An 18,993-nucleotide genomic window follows, 5' to 3' on the forward strand; every position below is an offset into this window, starting at 1 on the left:
TTCTACTTTTATTTGACAGTATGAAGACGTTAAATGTCTCTCAACGACGCATACAAAAGCAACGGTTAGCAATTTGTCAGAACTAAACATCTTTAAGAGCCACTCAATTCACCCTCTTCATTTCTCCACTGACAATGAGTGGGAGAGTGACTTCATGGACCTTTCCAAGCATGGAGTGTTGGCACTGACCAGATGGATTGCATTGTAAATTGAAATGTAAGCTTGTAAAGACCAGATGGCTGCCTCGGATCAGGCCTTCCCTATATGCTGTTAGTCTTGACAGAGAATTACCAGAATATGTTTTAATACGAGCTGATAGGAAGATATCGTCTGTGAGGTTTCCATGGAGAGGGGGAAACATACCCAGGGTGAGGTATAAGTAAGGAGTGAGCGTGTGATAAACGGTCCTTCTAGCCTTATGACTGCTTTGATGATTTACATCCTTCATTCATGAAGTGAGCAAACCCAACACTGGAAATCTGTTTTTCCAAGGAAGTATACCTATTCGGATAAATAAAACAATATCAATTGTTTTAGAAAACATGATACAAATGTTCTCTAGGTTGCCCTTACAGTATATCCCATGTGTTAAAGTGTCCTCAAGGGTGCTCTGACAGTAGATAACATAAGAAATGTTCTCATGGGTGCCCTTCCACTGGGGCGACTGGCTCAGTGATGAGCGAGATCGTCCTTCAATCAGAGGTTCGATCCCGTTAGTCCATGTCGATGTGTCCTTGGGCAAGACGCTTAACCTCAAATGGTCCCCGTACCTCTGCCATCGGTGTGTGAATGTGTGTGAATGTGTGTGAATGTTAGTTAGTACTGATAGCCAGGTGGAACCTTAGCTCCTCCCATCAGTGTCTGAATGGGGGTAAATGATGTCATGTAGTGTTAAAGTCCACCATTTAGATAAAACGTAATAAATTGTCATCTCGGGTGCCTTTCCAGTGGATACAACTCAATAAAGAAAAATGCTATTTATGGTGCCCGCCTATAGATAACACATGATCAAATGTGATCTAGGGTTCCCCTTTAGTAAAGAAAACATGATGCGGTGCAATATAGGGCGTCATTAAAATGGAGAAAACATGATGCAGTGCCATAGGCTACCCCCAGTGCCCCTGTCCATCAGACCGCCTGAGTCCACTACAGTAAGGAAAACTGTATTAATCTGAAGAATTTACAAATGATAAAAACAGATCAGACATTATGCAGTTGGACAGATTCTAGCAAAGTTATGTAATCACTGCATGCACAGTACAATAATCTTACCATCACAAGTCTTTCTGTGATTGTGAAAAGCGGTCACGGCTGGGTCCACTATCAACAACTCTTTTTCTGCCGTTTGCCGTGCTTGACTTACTGCAGGACCTGGTCCGGGTCCAATGGTATCTTCTCACGCAAATGCAAATGAGCATCTGTCAAGCTGTCAGCTCCACAGCGGGACTACTGTGGAGAGGGTGAGCGGGTATAAATACCTGGGAGTCCACATCACCGAGGATCTGACATGGTCAACAAACACAGACACTCTGGTGAGAAAGGCAAGGCAGCGCCTCTACCACCTCAGGCAGCTGAGGAAATTTAAAGTTTCCCAGAGGATCCTTCAGTCCTTCTACTCTGGAGCTGTAGAGAGCGTCCTGACAGGAAGCATCACAGCCTGGTTTGGCAACTGCTCCGCTCAGGACAGGAAGGCTCTGCAGAGAGTAGTGCGTTCGGCTGAGCGCACTATTGGAACTACACTCCGCACCCTGCAGGACTTGTACACCAGGAGGTGCAGAACCAGAGCCGGCAGGATCATGAAGGATCCTCACCACCCCAACAACAGACTGTTTCAGCTGCTGCGGTCAGGCAGGCGCCTCCGTAGTCACGCTGCAAGAACAGAGAGACTGAGACGGAGTTTCTTTCCTCAGGCCATCAGGACTGTGAACTCCGACCTCACCAGGACCCCCACATAGACCCACACAACTGCCCCTCTTAGGCACACACACACACACACACACACACACACTTACTGTAAATATTGTGTTGTTTTTTATTGTAAATAGTGTGTACTTGTTGCCCTTGCACATTCCTGCTAAGCATTGCCACTTTCATTTCACTGCACACCCTGTGTGTGTATGTGACAAATAAAACATCTTGAATCTTGAATCTTGACCTTCATCTACAGATTGGGCCTCTTATTTATCAAGTTTCAAAAGGCTCCAGTGTTCTGCTTTTGATCCCTTTTCACTTTTGTGAATGCACTTACAATTCCACAACTTCCTGCCAGATGAGTGACAAAGTTCCCCTGACTAAAGTCTATTCAAACCTATATGGGGAAAACGGGAAGGAGCTCTTGTTTATGTGTTGGCAGAGAAAAGCAAGCTATAACACAAGTTGATTAAACGTCTATTAGATTCTCTCTGTGGACCATTTGTCTTAAGACAAATAGGGACAGATGCAGACAGCTTTATACCTACTGTAGACATAAAAACTGTTCCATGACATGCTGAAGTCTGTGAAATGTTCAGGGTGTCTGTCACAATACATTTACCAACCCAAATATGATGCTTTATCTAGTGCAAACAAAATGTCACTTTGTTCAATAGGAAGCTGGAAAGAGCAGATGGCTAGCTTAGTTTGGAATAAACACTGGAAACCAATAGCCTGAAGTAACACATCCACCTACCAGCACCTCTATATTTACCTTTGCATTGAAAATGCGGAAAGGTAATGTTTTGATGGCCGTGTATTTATTTATTTATTTGTATGCGTGTTACTCGCATAACTAAAAAAGTATTAAACCGAATCGCATGAAATTTGGTGGGATGATTGGTTATTATCCGGGGACCATTTGGTTAGATTTTGGGATCGATCAGGTCAAAGGTCAAGGTCATGAAAAGGTCAACATCTTCTTTTTACCATAGCACGGTCAATTTTTATCCAATTGGCATGCAACTAATGCCAAAATGTTCATAATTCAATGCCCATTCTTGTGATATGCGAAGGTATGCGCTCTACCGAGTGCCCGTTCTAGTTACAGATGAAGACGTCAAATCTTGTTTGTTTACTCTTTGGTCAGATTTAGATGTAATGGAGTTGGAGTTTGTTCGCTATCCCCCTGATAGCCGAGCTAACGGGGGGGAAATAGCTAGCATGCCTCTGTCCATGCTGGCTAGTTCCCCCTGTTAGCTAGGCTAACCATTCCTTGGCTGTAGTCTAATGTTGAATAGACAGAGAGGTATCCTAACTCTCAGCCGGAAAGTATTGCCAACATGTAGCTGCTTTAGAAAACCCCTGAACGACTTGAACAGATGCTACACACATACTTGAAGATCTCATACCTTAAAGCTGCTGGTGTGATAAAGTAATGTCTTGGCAGAATTGGTAAAAGCTACAAGCAGAGTCTGACATGTTGAACCTGATCGAATTTATTTTGAGCAATGTGAAGGCCTAACATTGACCTATTACCTTTTGAGTCTATATGATTAACTTATTAGCAAACGGCTGCTTATTTACACATTTAGGAGTTGCAGAGCAACATGAGCATTCATTTGGTCATGTATCTGACATTAGGGAATTTAAGTCTAATATTTACTAAGGATCTAAGGACTAAGGAACATATTTTGCTTCTTATCTGCAGTAAGCTACATAGTGTTGTGTTCGAAAGCTAAACTACGAGCTACATCTAGCTATAACGCTACATAAATTTTTGTGAGCTGCAGATTTAGGTGATATTCTCCTTTTTCATGTTTATTTTGTCAATTCATACATTAACTAGAATGGGCACTCGGTAGAGCGCATACCTTCGCATTTCACAAGATTGGGCATTGAATTATGAACATTTTGGCATTAGTTGCATGCCAATTGGACACAAATGTATTGTGCTATAGTAAAAAAAAGATGTTGACCTTTCCATGACCTTGACCTTGACCTTGACCCGATTGATCCCAAAATCTAATCAACTGGTCCCCAGATAATAACCAATCATCCCACCAAATTCCATGCGATTCGGTTCAATACTTTTTGAGTTCTGCGAATAACACGCATACAAATAAATAAATAAATACACGGCGATCAAAACATAACCTTCCACATTTTCAATGCGAAGGTAATTAACATAGAATACCGATAACTTCTTTAAAGGACAAAAGTTAGAATATGAATAAATACAAAATTGTTGCAAAGAATAATGGTAAACATCATCATGAAAGCTACGTAGAAAGGTATGAAAAGTATTCTCTTGTTCTTCTTCTCATTAAGTAGAAGTAGAATGCAAGGTGGGAATAAACTCAGAGCAATCACAGCTGCAGTCGTACAGCCGATCAGACCAAAGAAGGAACTGTTTGTGACACGACAGCCCTGCTGTGGATATCTGAGGTGAAGCGTAAGGCATTTCCCTGATCCTTAAATGCACCGGCTTGAGTATCAGCGAGATATCAATCTATCATTATCTTTTACTGCTAAAGCCAAAGGGAGGACATTCATTTCCTGGTCTCTACAGTTGGGGGCCCCTATAATGGCTCGTGGTGTGCAAAGTTGACCACAAACTGCATTGCAAATAATCCATTAAAGTCCTTCAGGGGAGATAAGCAAGTTATAGTCGCAACTAAAACGCTGATCTTGCCAATAAAGTTCATTCTTTTAATGTTTACTCAAAAGCCATGCTCAGATAAATGACAAAACCTTGGAACCTTCGAGGTGTGTGTGTTCGACATACTCCAGCATCATTTGACAATCAGAACAGGGGCCAGCAGTGGAAAAGCCTGTCGCATTGTTGACACAGTCAAGTGACGGATACAGTTAATGTGTTAACAGGCTTAGTGGAGCTGCTTCATTTAACACAACAGTTGCATCATAAAGTAATGAGCTTATGGTCATCACATACACGACCGTTCAAAAGTTTGGGGTCACCCAGACAATTTCGTGTTTTCCATGAAAACTCACTTTTATTTATCAAATGAATTGAAAATTGAATAGAAAATATAGTCAAGACATTGACAAGGTTAGAAATAATGATTAATATTTGAAGTATTAATTTTGTTCTTCAAACTTCAAGCTCAAAGGAAGGCCAGTTGTATAGCTTATATCACCAGCATAACTGTTTTCAGCTGTGCTAACATAATTGCACAAGGGTTTTCTAATCAGATATTAGTCTTCTAAGGCGATTAGCAAACACAATGTACCATTAGAACACTGGAGTGATCGTTGATGGAAATGGGCCTCTATACACCTATGGAGATATTTCATTAGAAACCAGACGTTTCCACCTAGAATAGTCATTTACCACATTAACAATGTATAGTGTGTATTTTTGATTAATGTTATCTTTATTGAAAAAAACAGTGCTTTTCTTTGTAAAATAAAGACATTTCTAAGTGACCCCAAACTTTTGAATGGTAGTGTACTTTAAAACTTATAAGAGAACGATGTGCGTGTCATCAAGATAATTTTGCCATTTTTGACAAACATTGCACTCATATTACAAGCTCTAATGCAGGGTTAGTTATTTTCCTGTGGTTCTGTACGTTTGTCTATGTGTGTGTGATTGTTGGCATGTGGGTTTGGCTCTATTAGGGTACTGAACCCTGTATGGCTTCAGCACACAGGCACACTTTTCAACTCCTCCCCTCTGCCTTCAGCCAGGGTGTGATTAAAGCCAACACAATCTTGGGCAACCTGCACTGAGAGAGTCAGAGGGGTAGAGATAGAGGGAGAGACAGCAAAAGAGAGAGTGGGCAGCCACTCTGGTGCACTCTGGTGGTTCTTGCAGCGGTGTCGCTGCTGCTTGACAGTCCGACTGTGGCATCGTGGCTCATGTGGGATTCAGCGGAAACACTGCAAACTACTCTATTCCCAGTGGACCGATGGACAATGGACACAGACGGATTTTCCTCTCAAAAACCTTTTTCCACTTTATGTTCCTGTTTCCCGGATTCAGAAAGAGTTGAAACTCCGTGAACTAATACAACTCTATGGAGAGTTTGGATTCATCTTTTTTGAAGAACATGCTGCTGTGTTCTCCACCAGAAGAACTTCAGCTCACAATCACATCTTGTTTATCCCGTATGGAAACATGGAATGCCACTACTGCCTTTTGAACACTGCCAAACAAGCCTCCCAAGCTCTGAAATGTAAGCTGTGACTGCATCGTAAATAAAACCTGTTATTTAGTGTATGATGTTCGTAAGAAGCGTAGAATCTTTTGTTTTGTTAACTTTGACCTAAAAAACATCTTCAGCTGATTATAATGGATGGAAACCTGAGCACTTCAGCATCCTACATGGTGAACAGAACAGAGCCCTATCACGCGGCGGCGGGACCCTGGAGCCTCATCATACTGGTCATCGTAATACTGACCATAGTGGTGGGAAACCTGCTGGTCATCATCGCTGTCGCTCGCACTTCACAGCTACAAACGACGACAAACATTTTCATCATGTCCCTGGCGTGCGCGGACCTCATCATGGGGGTCCTGGTGGTGCCTCTGGGGGCCGCTATCGTGGTGACCGGCAACTGGCAGCTCGGCGACACGTTCTGCGAGTTCTGGACTTCTGTGGATGTCCTGTGCGTGACGGCGAGCATCGAGACGCTCTGCGTCATCGCAGTGCATCGGTACATCGCCATCACGAGGCCGCTCCGACACCTGGTTCTGCTCAACAAGTGGCGCGTGAGGGCGATCGTCTGCTTAGTGTGGGTCGTGTCCGCTTTAATTTCCTTTGTACCCATTATGAAAGGGTATTGGCGCGATAATGACGACGAAGCGGCGAGGCAGTGCTACGAAACCGAGACGTGCTGTGACTTCGTGACCAACAGGGCCTTCGCGATCGCCTCTTCGATCGTGTCTTTTTACATCCCGCTGCTCATAATGATATTTGTGTACGCGAGAGTCTTTCTAATCGCCACACGGCAGGTCCAGCTCATAGATAAGGATCGCGTGCGTTTTCAGAACGAGTGTCCGGTCGCGCAGGTGCAAGTTGACCCTCGCGTGAAGAACATCCCGTTGACGGCGTGCGCAGGCTACACCATCTGCAGCGGCGCGGCGCGGAGGAAGAGCGTCAAGCGGAGGCCGTCGCGGCTCACGCTCGTCAAAGAGCACAAGGCCCTGAAGACTTTGGGGATCATCATGGGGACCTTCACTGTGTGCTGGTTGCCGTTCTTCGTCGCCAACATCATCAATGCGTTTGAAAGAGACGTTCCCTCCGAGAGGATCTTCCGACTGTTGAACTGGCTGGGTTACATCAACTCCGGCCTCAACCCCATCATCTACTGCAGGAGTCCTGAGTTTCGTGCTGCGTTCAAGAACCTGCTGGGCTGTCCGTGGTGCTCCAGCCGGTGGCTCAATGCTTTCTACAAACAGCTGCGGACTCGCTGCTCCTGCTTTCTATGGCGGGTCGAGTCGGGCACTGCAGCCGGGTCTTTCCAAAAGCCTCCGACTGGTAGGACTGAGGTCAGTGAGAGTCTGACCAGCACTCATGGAAGCAGCGGAATTGAAGAGGCTTTCCCTGATCCTCTGCAGTCCAACGGCAGCACACAAATCAGTGACTTATCGGAGCCAGAAACCAAATTGTAAGTTCCCTTTCCCTTCCCATTTTTCTTTCTCCATCGTACTACAACAGTAAAACCATAGTTTAAAAAGAGAATGATGTAAATCCTTTTGACAGCTATGTACACCAGGACATCATGCATAACCATAAAGGCAACATCAAGATCAATGCAGCATTGGGGAAGGATTAGGTAACAGTGTTTGAACTTTTTTCAATATTTTTATTAATTAGATAATTCAATAAAAAAGCAATTAGAACAATTATATATATATATATATATAATTTTACTGTATATATATATATATATATATACACAGTATATGTATATAATACAACATCAGGAAATCACATTGCATTTTATTTGAGAGGAACTATTTGAGAAGACAGGGTGTGTCTTCTCTTGTTTTCTTATTCGCCTGTTTTCTTCTCATTAATAGTGCTAATCGTAAACAATGCGCATAAATCCATTTGTAAATATCAACAACAGTCAAACACAGTGCATTTCCTAAATGTAGAAATCCAGATTTGGACATTTTAAAAGTGTACTGCTAGCCTTTAAAACAATAGTTTGGACAGTAAAGAAAAATAAATAATGTATGGCCGATTGGCTGCAGCTGGGGTAACCAAACTCCAAATGAATCTTAATATTTAGATTTTTATGTATGCCTCAAAATCAGTTACTGGACTATGTTTCCTGTAATCAAGAAACCCAGCTGATGTTAATATAGTATGGCTGGTACTGTGTGAATGTTTTTCAGCACACTCCTAAATAATAGTTAGCATTAATTAATCAATTTATATTTCATAGAAACCCTCATATTGTTTGTGTAGTTTTTTTTGCCCATTTCATTATGTGGTATCTAAAAACAGCATCCCTTTATCAAAAAGATGACCGTAAAATGGCTTTGTGAAACCACGATGAGATGTGATATTTCCAAATATTATTATGGCTCTCTGCCTGTCAGCAGGCCTCAGAGTGCCCTGCCCAACAGCGCCCGCAGCAGATAAATCGTTATCACTTACACACAAGACTTCCTCATAACTGGAGAGGCTGTTGACAAGACTGACAGCCAATAGGAACACCTGGTGAAGGCTGGTTGGATGAGGGAGGTGGAAAGAGCCACCACAAGAGGACATCAGGCCTGTCACAGAATACAGGAAGATATGTAGTAACTAGAATGGGCACTCGGTAGAGCGCATACTTTTGCATTTCACAAGATTGGGCATTGAATTATGAACATTTTGGCATTAGTTGCATGCCAATTGGATATAAATTGATCGCGCTATGGTAAAAAGAAGATGTTGACCTTTTCATGACCATGACCTTTGACCCGATCGATCCCAAAATCGAATCAAATGGTCCCCGGATAATAACCAATCATCCCACCAAATTTCATGCGATTTGGTTTAATACTTTTTTACTTATGCGAATAACACGCATACAAATAAATAAATAAATACACGCCGATCAAAACATTACCTTCCGCATTTTCAATGCGAAGGTAATCATTAGGAGTCTATGTACACGCACACACAGACACATGCACACACAAACACCCCCCCCCCCCCCCACACACACACACACACACACCCACAAAGACAGACAGACAGATAATTGTTCTCTTTTCTTTACAACCAGAGTCATTTAGGAGCATAAACAAGTCTTCTTTAAAAGGAGCGAGGTGTGATCTGTCGTAAATCCCCTGAGGGGAACGGCTCAGTGGACTCACGCTGCGCTTTGAGCAGGATTACAACCGTAAGTGAGACCAGCCGTTTGGGAACGACTCTGGCGGGGCCGTGGTGTGCAGGCGGGCTTAATGAGGGAACGTGACACACGGTTCCAGCTCGAGTCTGCACTGCTGAAGTGTTTTTTTGAGTGCCTCAGTCATCCCCGTCAACCTGACTAGCCACACAAAAGAGCAATTGTGCAATTTCCTTTGAACCCTGGGACCACATGTAACAGCAGGTTTATTATCACCAGTCACTTTGTTTTCATGGGACGACATGCAGGCATATCACTGCTGCTCTTATCGACATCCACAGCAGCCTTCCCCTTCTGTCACGTATACGCCAGGTGATGTATGACAAGTGCAATTTCTCAAAGTGATGTTTTTGGCCATCAAAGTGTGCAGTAGTAAAGAAATAATGTGTTTGCATGTCTGTGCAAACTACATATACATTGAATAACACCGTTTTTTTGCATTCGGTGAGTGCATAATGAGGATAATTACGGGTAGCCTGTGGCAGTCCACTCAGGCGGGTGGGTGGATGGGTCAAACAAACACAGGACTTTCCCGGAGGAGACCATTGTACGTGTTATATCAGTCGTCGTTGACTTTACGCTGGTTACGCAACATTACATAAGAGAGTCCACTAAGGGCAGCCAGTTATATATTTTTGCTAGACACGGTTGATGCGTGACCTTGTGTATTATTTAAACACATCCTTAACGTTATAGTAATATAGTGTTAATCATGTGATATTGTGCGTTTTTGCAATAAAGGCTGTTTTGAAAAGTATTTTTAAAAACATATTTTTGGTACAGGAACCATGACATTTAATGTATGGTTTGAGGTAATGTACGATATCAATATTGTTTTCACAGGACATTTTTCAAAGTGAATTTAGCTTCTATTTTTCTTCTATTTCTCTAAAGTGAGAAATGCTTCTGCATTAGTTCTAAAATGTGTATTGGAGGTATCTAAAAAAAAAAAAATCTTCAAGTTTTTGAAAGATATTGCGATGCGTTATTGAGCGGAAGGAGTTTCTAAGCACAGTTTATCCACGAACGAGAACACTAAAATTAAAGAGAGCGGAACATTTTATTTCAACGAGCAGCAGCCAACTCGGTGGTGGCTAAACTGCAGTTCGGACGTGGAGAAGAAAGAGTCTAATCGACCGGTTCAAAGACACAGGACTAATATTATACCTTAGCTTCCACCTCAGGAGGATGAACATTAACAAGATCTTATGTGAAAAGCAGACACTGATGGGACGGGGACAAGAAATCACTGATACTGATTGGTTCAGGTTTCGCTCCAATGGGTTAGCAGTGCAGATACATTTGGAGAACTCTTTTGTCGTCATCGTTGGTTCACAAAAGACAAATCTAATCATGACAACAAATACATATGGTACATACACTACTGTTCAAAAGTTTGGGGTCACCCAGACAATTTTGTGTCTTCCATGAAAAATCACACTTTTATTTATCAAATGAATATAAAATGTAGTCAAGACATTGACAAGGTTAGAAATAATGATTAATATTTGAAGTATTAATTTTGTTCTACAAACTTCAAGCTCAAAGGAAGGCCAGTTGTATCGCTTATATCACCAGCATAACTGTTTTCAGCTGTGCTAACATAATTGCACAAGGGTTTTCTAATCAGACATTAGTCTTCTAAGGCGATTAGCAAACACAATGTACCATTAGAACACTGGAGTGATAGTTGATGGAAATGGGCCTCTATACACCTCTGGAGATATTTCATTAGAAACCAGACGTTTCCACCTTGAATATTAATTTACCACATTAACAATGTATAGAGTGTATTTTTGATTAATGTTATCTTTATTGAAAAAACAGTGCTTTTCTTTGAAAAATAAAGACATTTCTAAGTGACCCCAAACTTTTGAACGGTAGTGTGTTCGGATATATGCTCAGCTTGTGGGGAGCTAATGTCTGTTTTTTTTTTAAAGCACAAATAACCAGGCATTACACAAAGCACAGAGAGATGGAGGTGGAGAATTACATTTTCCCGTATACTGACTCATTAAAGTCGCAATAAGTGGCTTATTACTCCAAATCAAGAGTAAATGTTCAAAGGGACAAACTAAGAAGGACATATTGTTTATAATGGTCACATCTCAGGTTTATAAAGGACTATGTGTTACTGGACCGAACATGGCAGCTATGTACGTCAATATAATCAGATTTACCACACAAGCGAGCTTGAGTCCTCCCGGAGTGATCTGTGTTTAATTCATTGTCACTTTGTGATTTGAGTATGAGTCTGAAAATACAGCATGCAGTAAACTTGGTAAACAATGAAAGGTATTTCTGCTGCATCATGTACTCTACTTTTTAGACTAATCTGTAATGAATTTGGACTGGCAAAAAACATCTGCTGTGATTGACAAGCTTTTTTTGTGTAAGAAAATGAAAGCACTGCAGTGAGCATAAAAATAATAATCATTTATTTTATATATATATAGTTAAGCATAGCTGTCGGCGCGCATTAGGGCGTCCTGATGTTTCGATGGTGTGTTTTAGGAGGGACAAGCTGGCTGTAATGCTTTCTTTCCTGTGCTGTTAACCCTATAATTCCAACCCACACTCACACACTGACTTTCAGAATGTGCATTTAGTTATCTTAGAGCGAGATCACGCTTAAGAGAGCGTGAAACAAGGAGCGGGATGAAACAAAACATGGTGATCGTGACCGCTGAGAAACCTCAAACACTCCCTTTGAAGCCTGGCTGACCGAGGACACTGCAGGTATCCAGGAGCTGAGCAAACACTTAAGAACAATATAACTTCAAATAGTTAAGGTTTGGACAGATACAGATCAGCAACTAGAACGGGCACTCGGTAGAGCGCATATTTCGCAGTATCAAAAGATTGGGCATTGAATTATGAACATGTTGGCATTAGTTGCATGCCAATTGGATAAAAATTGACCGCGCTATGGTAAAAAGAAGATGTTGACCTTTTCATGACCATGACCTTTGACCCGATCGATCCCAAAATCTAATCAAATGGTCCCCGGATAATAACCAATCATCCCACCAAATTCCATGCGATTCAAGAAGATTTTGACCTTTTTCATGACCTTGACCTTGACCTTTGACCCGATCGATCCCAAAATCTAATCAAATGGTCCCCGGATAATAACCAATCATCCCAACAAATTTCATGCGATTCGGTTTAATACTTTTATACTTATGCGAATAACACGCATACAAATAAATAAATAAATACACGGCGATCAAAACATTACCTTCCGCATTTTCAATGCGAAGGTAATAAAGCATAACAAGAGCGACAATGAATCCTGTATCATGTTACAGTATGAAAGTAAAATCATACCAACACTCTAATGCTATGGATATTTAACGATTATGATGGATGATTTTAACCATTTAAATAAGTGAAACTGATCATCTAATACATTGATTCGCTGTATGACTCGAGGTTAATGTAACTTCTATCAAATAAAAAGCACTTTGAAATATGGATGTACAATTTGATGTAAAATCTTTACATCTGCATGGAAGTATTTCAAGTATTTCCTTCTCATATTTGTCAGTGTGACCTGAATGGAGGGCTGAGTGATGGGTTGACATCGACACTGTCACTGGTTGTTGCGGCTAACTTTTCTTAGTTTAATTATACGTGATTAGGGCTATTCGATTATTAAAAACTGTGTTGAGATCAATTTGATGTTGGTAAAATATTAGCAATATGTGTAACTGAATTCTTATTTAATGTTCGTCCCGACTTTAAAAATATTTTCATGAGAGAAACTAAATCTGTTGCAAGTTTTGAAAGTACACCTAGCTTCATTTAATTTAATGAATTTAATTTGTGTTCTTGTTGAAATAGAGAGGTGTTCCTAATACTTCACAGAATTTCATAAATCACGTTAACTAAATTATACCTAGCATCATCTCCGTTCGACACGCAGACATATATTTAAAGACGGAAAATACACTTGTCACAGATGATGGATGGATTTTATTTAACTTTGATGCACTTAACTTGAATTGAGACACTAAATATGTGCCAGCTATGACTGTGGATTCAACAGAATGTGTAACATTATATTATTCCTGAAGGTTTTGTCCATGAAATCTTTCAGATGCAACATTTTAAAATCACTGAAACAGACCAAAGACTGTGGTGATTCTTCTGCAGTTAAAAGGATCATATTTCATAATTCTGATGAGGTGTTTCCTGCAGTTCTAGCTAGTTTATTTCTTCCTGTGGAGACGTGTTGAGGCAATAGCATCAGAATTCCAATCTTGGCTTTTTCAAAGGTTTCAAAGTAGAGGAAAACCTTACGCTAACTTTCTGTAGTTGACAAGACAAAAAGAAGATGAAAATATAAAGACTGAAATGGACTGTAAGACAACAAATCATTGTTGTTGTCTTGTAACGTTCTGATAGAAACTGGAATGTCATACAGGGTGTGAGCAGCGCAGGCCAACAGGTCATAATACACAGAAGGAGCTCTTTTGTTCGTAGCATCACATCTCGCAGCGCTGCACACAAAGTCAGAGGTCTAATGGTTTCTAATGGGAAAGCTGGATAACCAGCTAACCCCCCCCCCCCACCCCCCCTCTCTCTCTTCATAAAATAGAACATTTGTTCAACATTGAATATAGAGATATTGGATTGACAAAATCTAATTCATGAATGTTGCCATTGCAAACAATGTATGCCTTTTTATCTTTAGAATATAGACTAATATGCACACCTCATTTTTAAAAGTCACATGGTACATAGTGTCACATGTGAGATTCACTGATGTCTTTTGGCCGTTCTTTTCAGCTTCACGTTGCAGGAAGAGGACGGATGAACTGTCAAATCAAGCTACCGAAGCAAACTGTGATTCCTGCAAAGGCCGAGACCGAGCAACCGCGAGGACACAACCATCGGCCGCAATAAGCCGAGTGAAGCTGACCCCGAAGAGACCACCGTGTGGACTGGAGAGGAAACAGCTGATTTGGTGTGGACAGGAGCGATGAGCTGCTCCAGCTCAGCACCTCGCAGACACGGTGACAACAAAGTACCCTGAGACAAGGCGGCAAGTTGTAAATACATTCCAGTTAACCTTTGGTCACAGTGTATGTGGACTGTGGTTTAAAAAACTACGGAATAAATCTTTAGGAAAATACAAAAGTTGTCAAATTGTAATTGTAATATGAGCGAAAGCAAAGGGCTGAGCATTCTGATATTCAATGCTGGAGTCTGTTTTCAGCCTTTCTGTGCCCACACAATAGTTAGCTACGTTCAGTTATACCACAGCTATGGAAAATGTTCATTTCTGATTGCTGGCTGTTCAAATATTTCATCAGGACATCATGCACAAACTGCCTGTCAACAGTTCACATCAGTATTCTATGTGCGAGGTACAGTATGACAAAGTGCAGGTCACCATAACAAACACTTCAGCTCCAAGATGTTTCCAGTAAACTCCTTACCTTCGGCAAGCGGCTATGAAATAAGATCAATCACACACTCTCACATGTCCTAATCAACATCAACAGCCTCAACATCATCATCTGTTGCATTGAGAAATAAACTATTATAAAACTGTGGAACATTGGTCAGGTGTGCTCTGTGTGCAAACTCAGCACTATGACATACACAAAGTCCGTAATGATGTAAATCATATTAAAAACTGAGTCCACAATGTTGGAATGTAAAGGCCAAAGAGTTTATCGCATTGCATTATTCTGCTTTGAACTATCGCTGAGAGAGGACACGGAGAGCAACAGTTCGCTCTCAACAGCAATGGCGGTTGCTGGAGAGGTTAAGGTCGATGTTGCAAAATAATTCATTATTTCAGAACCAGACTTTTTTTTTTTAAAGAAGAGCAAAAAATGTCAGAACCAAAAATTACGCTGGCGGCTTTTCTCAGTGGAAAATATATCTCTGTTCTTCTCCCAGACTGTGACAAGCGTTTGATAGATTGATAATTAGTGTGCAATCAATTACCAATCCAATGTATTTTTGGAAAGTGCATGTCCTTTTTTAAATATCATCCAACAAGGGGTGGAAACAATTATTCTGTCTGAGGTAAAGACACTTTTCAAAGTAACTTTACCCCGGATAACCACACGCCTGATATCAACCCTTGTGACTGTTATGTCTCTGTACGTGTGTTTCTGGATTCAACGTGTTGTTTGCCTGTAAAGGACGACTGGGCAAACACAGATGACTGGGCACGCCGCAGATAATTCAACTGCAGACATAATGCAGTGTGATGGGAGGAAAACAGATCCTGCAGTCGACAGAGTGGAAGGTACATGTTTTAAAAAGCACTTTTGTAGACACTGTTGTGTATTTTCCATGACACAGGATGCCAGTTATCAGAATCTGTAGGTCGGAGGAAGTGCTGAGCCCAGAGGGTTACAAGGTCTCTGTGGTGAGGGGCTTGTGTGTGGAAAGTGATCATGTGAGGAGGGGGCTAGAAGCCCGCTCCAAGCCCTCCCAACTGAGGTGGCCGGCCTATAGATTTGAACATAAACGCCTCTTTCCTTTGTCTATATAACATGTAGCAAAATGCCATATCGTCAGATTTTCTCAATTCGGTTCCTGAAAGTCTCCAGTTGTTCTAGGCGTCTGTTTTTGACCTGGATCTTGTAGAATAAACTTTGTATTCTTATCAAGTGCTGAGTCGCTCGAACTTTTCTTCTCCATCATCATCTCATCACGATTTGCCGGTCAACAAAGAAGAGACAACAACACTCATCATTCAGTACTGAAGTTTAACAACCACCCACGGAAAGCCTAATCTCTGAAAGCTGCACTGTGAGAAGTAACACAGAGGATGAGGAGAGCTGAGAAAAATATTTTTTCTTGAATTAATCTTTCCTAATTTACTTCTGGTCGGCTAATTGACAGGACGAACTGCACGGATTGGTCAGCTACTGCCATCTAGTGCAGTCATTTGTGACTACCAGCGAGTGGACTACAGACCTTATATCATGTGATAGCTGCTAGAAGATTCCCTTGATTCTGGTTTGTAATAACTGGGAGAGTCTCTGCTACTTCTTCATCCACATGAAATTGCTGTTCTTTAATTATCATCCCCAGGGGAACATCTCTATTTCCCAGAAGTCTGATCAAAAATAGTGTTTTTTTGAAACCGAAGGATCATTACTCTGTCTGGTTGTATCTTTTCCTTGGCATCTGAGTAAGGAAGTGCAATTTGGTGCACATGCACATACAGAATAAACTCTGCACGCATTTGTTTGATCTCTACACATTCTAGGAGGTAAAAAAATAAAAATACTCTATCAGTACATACATGTAGCCTAATTGGTCAGTGAAATCCTTTCCAAAATATGCAGAAGTATGGCCAGCCCATGTTGATTCTCCACACACAAGTGAACCTGCACCTAACTGTGTAAGTTAATGGTCCTTCATTAATGTAAGGAGGCTACAGGTCTTTTGTAGAACCAGCAACTCGACCCGTAATGAGGAGCAGACGGAGCTCGCTGAGCTGATGTGTTGTCAGTGTTAAAGACTGAAGCCAACACATTGGGGACTGGACTCGCCTTCCCCGAGACTCATCCCTTCATGTTCTCACTGGCTATGGTCTGTTTGATGATAGATCACAATGATGGTAAAAGTAAACTCACCAGACCCACAAATTAGGGAGTGATAAACTCATCCATCACCGTTGCCAGGGTGACAGTCTCCAACTACGTGCTGTAGCTTGGTAACAGTGCCCAAACAAAAGGATTGCAGCTTGGTGGCTGATTTGCCTGGCTGGGTTCAAGATGAGCGGACCCGGCTGCAGCCCAAATGATAAAGTGGTCAAGCACAATGGAGCCCCAGGAGAACCCCTCTCTGAGTTTACCAATCCCCACGTATCCGCAGGGAGTCCTGCAACAAGGCTATTGTCCGCCTTCAAGAACGACACTCACACCAAGAAGGCTTACCTGGCCGGGAGAGGTAAGTCTGCTTGTACATTTATCATGATTAAAAAAACCTAACATAACAGAGGAAGAGGGAAGGGTTTTTCTTACAATTTGCATATTATGTTTTAATTAATTGTGACTTTGTTATCTAATGTTAGTTGGACTGTTGACTTATGCAGAAATTATATTGTGCAGTCAAATTCCTCTCTTGGAAGGGTATCTAAATGTATGCTAGATATAGTTTTCATGGTGCAAGAGGAGAAAGGAATAGGAGGCTATCTTCTCATCTTTAAATCAGAGCGACAGTGGACACAAGTTAGTACATTTATATAATTACAGACTCAATCTGGGGGTCCATAGAAATGTTTATCCTTGTTTTAACATCCTGTTCTTTGTTTGTTTACTATATTTTATTGTACATTTTCATATTTTCTATTTTTAATTATGTCGCATTGTTGCTGTGCAACATCCACCCTGCCAAATTGCTCGTATGTGTAACATAATGAGCAATAAACTAAAAAACTAAAACCTAAATATTTCAACCCTAAGGAACTGGAGCAGCTCAGAGCTGTGAGGACCTGAGTGCTCTTGAAATACCTGAAAGCAAACTCAATCCTAAAATCAGCCATCTTTACATGTATAGGAAAAGCCTCTTTGAGATAAAAAAATCTCCTTTACAAGAGTAAATCTTCACATTTCATTATCTTCTTAATAGTTCTATAATGTTCAAACTCTTTACCTTGACATATGCAATAAACTAAGACAATGACAAGCATATTGTCAGCCGAGGGCTTGACGGCCTGATACCACTTTCAAACCTTTAACCTGATTTGTGCCACCTACAAATCACACATTGAAACTGAAAAAGCATATATTTTACCCTCCTGTTACCTTCAAATTTACTAACATCTTTTACCCCTGGGGTCAATTTGACCCCAGCAATTAAAACCTCCAGAAAAAATTATTAGAATTTATATTGTTTCCCAAGTTTGAGTGTGAGGTATGTTTGTTTGTTTGTTGACTAACTAAATAGCCCTTTAAATAAATAAAAAAGTTGATCTTTCTTATATGTTTTACACAGTGAAAAACAGCCTGGGGTCAAATTGTACAGGACATTGAAAACATATCATCATGTGAATGTTATGTTTACTCAGTTGTCCCCAATAAATTAGGAAAAGTCCTGAAATATGAATTTAAAAAAATTATGTCAATCATTTTTTTAGAGACGTTAAACATTGAATGGGGTCAAATTGACCCCAAAGGTAATAGGAGGGTTAAGAAGTGGTCCTTTAAATTCCATTTCATGGTGTGAGTATATGATTTTTCACAGCTTGAGAAAGTTTCTTGTTGGATGAAAAAACGTTTGCAATAACTGTCTCCTGCAGAGTGTTACAGCGAGGAAGGAAAGACCTTTGAACTGCGACTTGTTCGAAAGATAAAACAACAGCAAAGCACTGATCCCACTTCTCGTCCGGAGTATCCATCCTCTCTCGGTTTGACAGAATTCACCAGGCGAGCCACGGAGGTAGCTCTGGGGAAGAGCTCTCGCGCTATCATGGAGGATCGGGTAATATCAGCTGTACACGAGCCCTGTCCCAGTGTTGCCAGGTCCGCGGATTTCCCGCGGAATTGGGCTACTTTTGAAGTGTTGCCGGGTTGAATTTTTTGTCCGCTGGTTCGGGTAGACCTATTTTGCATGCAAATTACATGAATATCTTTAAATAAAAATCCATATTTTAAATGAAATAATTTATTTATACCCAAATCCTACCAAACTGACTCCAGATCAGCACGTACACACATGGACATG

General features: G+C 41.1%; 1 protein-coding gene across 2 annotated transcripts; it reads left to right on the forward strand.

Annotated features, from left to right (window-relative positions):
* Nucleotides 1–5,730: 5,730 nt before the first annotated feature.
* Nucleotides 5,731–18,739, forward strand: adrb3a (adrenoceptor beta 3a). Of its 2 annotated transcripts, XR_008832331.1 has the most exons (4): nucleotides 5,731–7,548; nucleotides 14,083–15,559; nucleotides 17,143–17,217; nucleotides 18,569–18,739. XR_008832331.1 is itself a non-coding variant. In XM_056419234.1 (2 exons), exons 1-2 carry the CDS (start codon nucleotides 6,230–6,232, stop codon nucleotides 14,108–14,110), a joined length of 1,347 nt encoding a protein of 448 aa, XP_056275209.1. In that variant the 5' UTR covers nucleotides 5,731–6,229; the 3' UTR covers nucleotides 14,111–15,920. The 2 variants fall into 2 exon arrangements, 1 of the variants encoding a protein (XP_056275209.1); XM_056419234.1 differs by lacking the exons at nucleotides 17,143–17,217; nucleotides 18,569–18,739 and having other exon boundaries at nucleotides 14,083–15,920.
* Nucleotides 18,740–18,993: the final 254 nt, after the last annotated feature.

Source organism: Pseudoliparis swirei, chromosome 7 (assembly GCF_029220125.1).
Source record: "Pseudoliparis swirei isolate HS2019 ecotype Mariana Trench chromosome 7, NWPU_hadal_v1, whole genome shotgun sequence".
NCBI classification, from domain to species: domain Eukaryota; kingdom Metazoa; phylum Chordata; class Actinopteri; order Perciformes; family Liparidae; genus Pseudoliparis; species Pseudoliparis swirei.

Coding starts and splice junctions, on each gene's coding strand:
- adrb3a (XM_056419234.1), top strand. CDS start 6,230: ATGGATGGAAACCTGAGCACTTCAGCATCCTACATGGTGAACAGAACA. Junction 7,549..14,082: donor TCGGAGCCAGAAACCAAATT/GTAAGTTCCCTT, acceptor CGTTCTTTTCAG/CTTCACGTTGCAGGAAGAGG.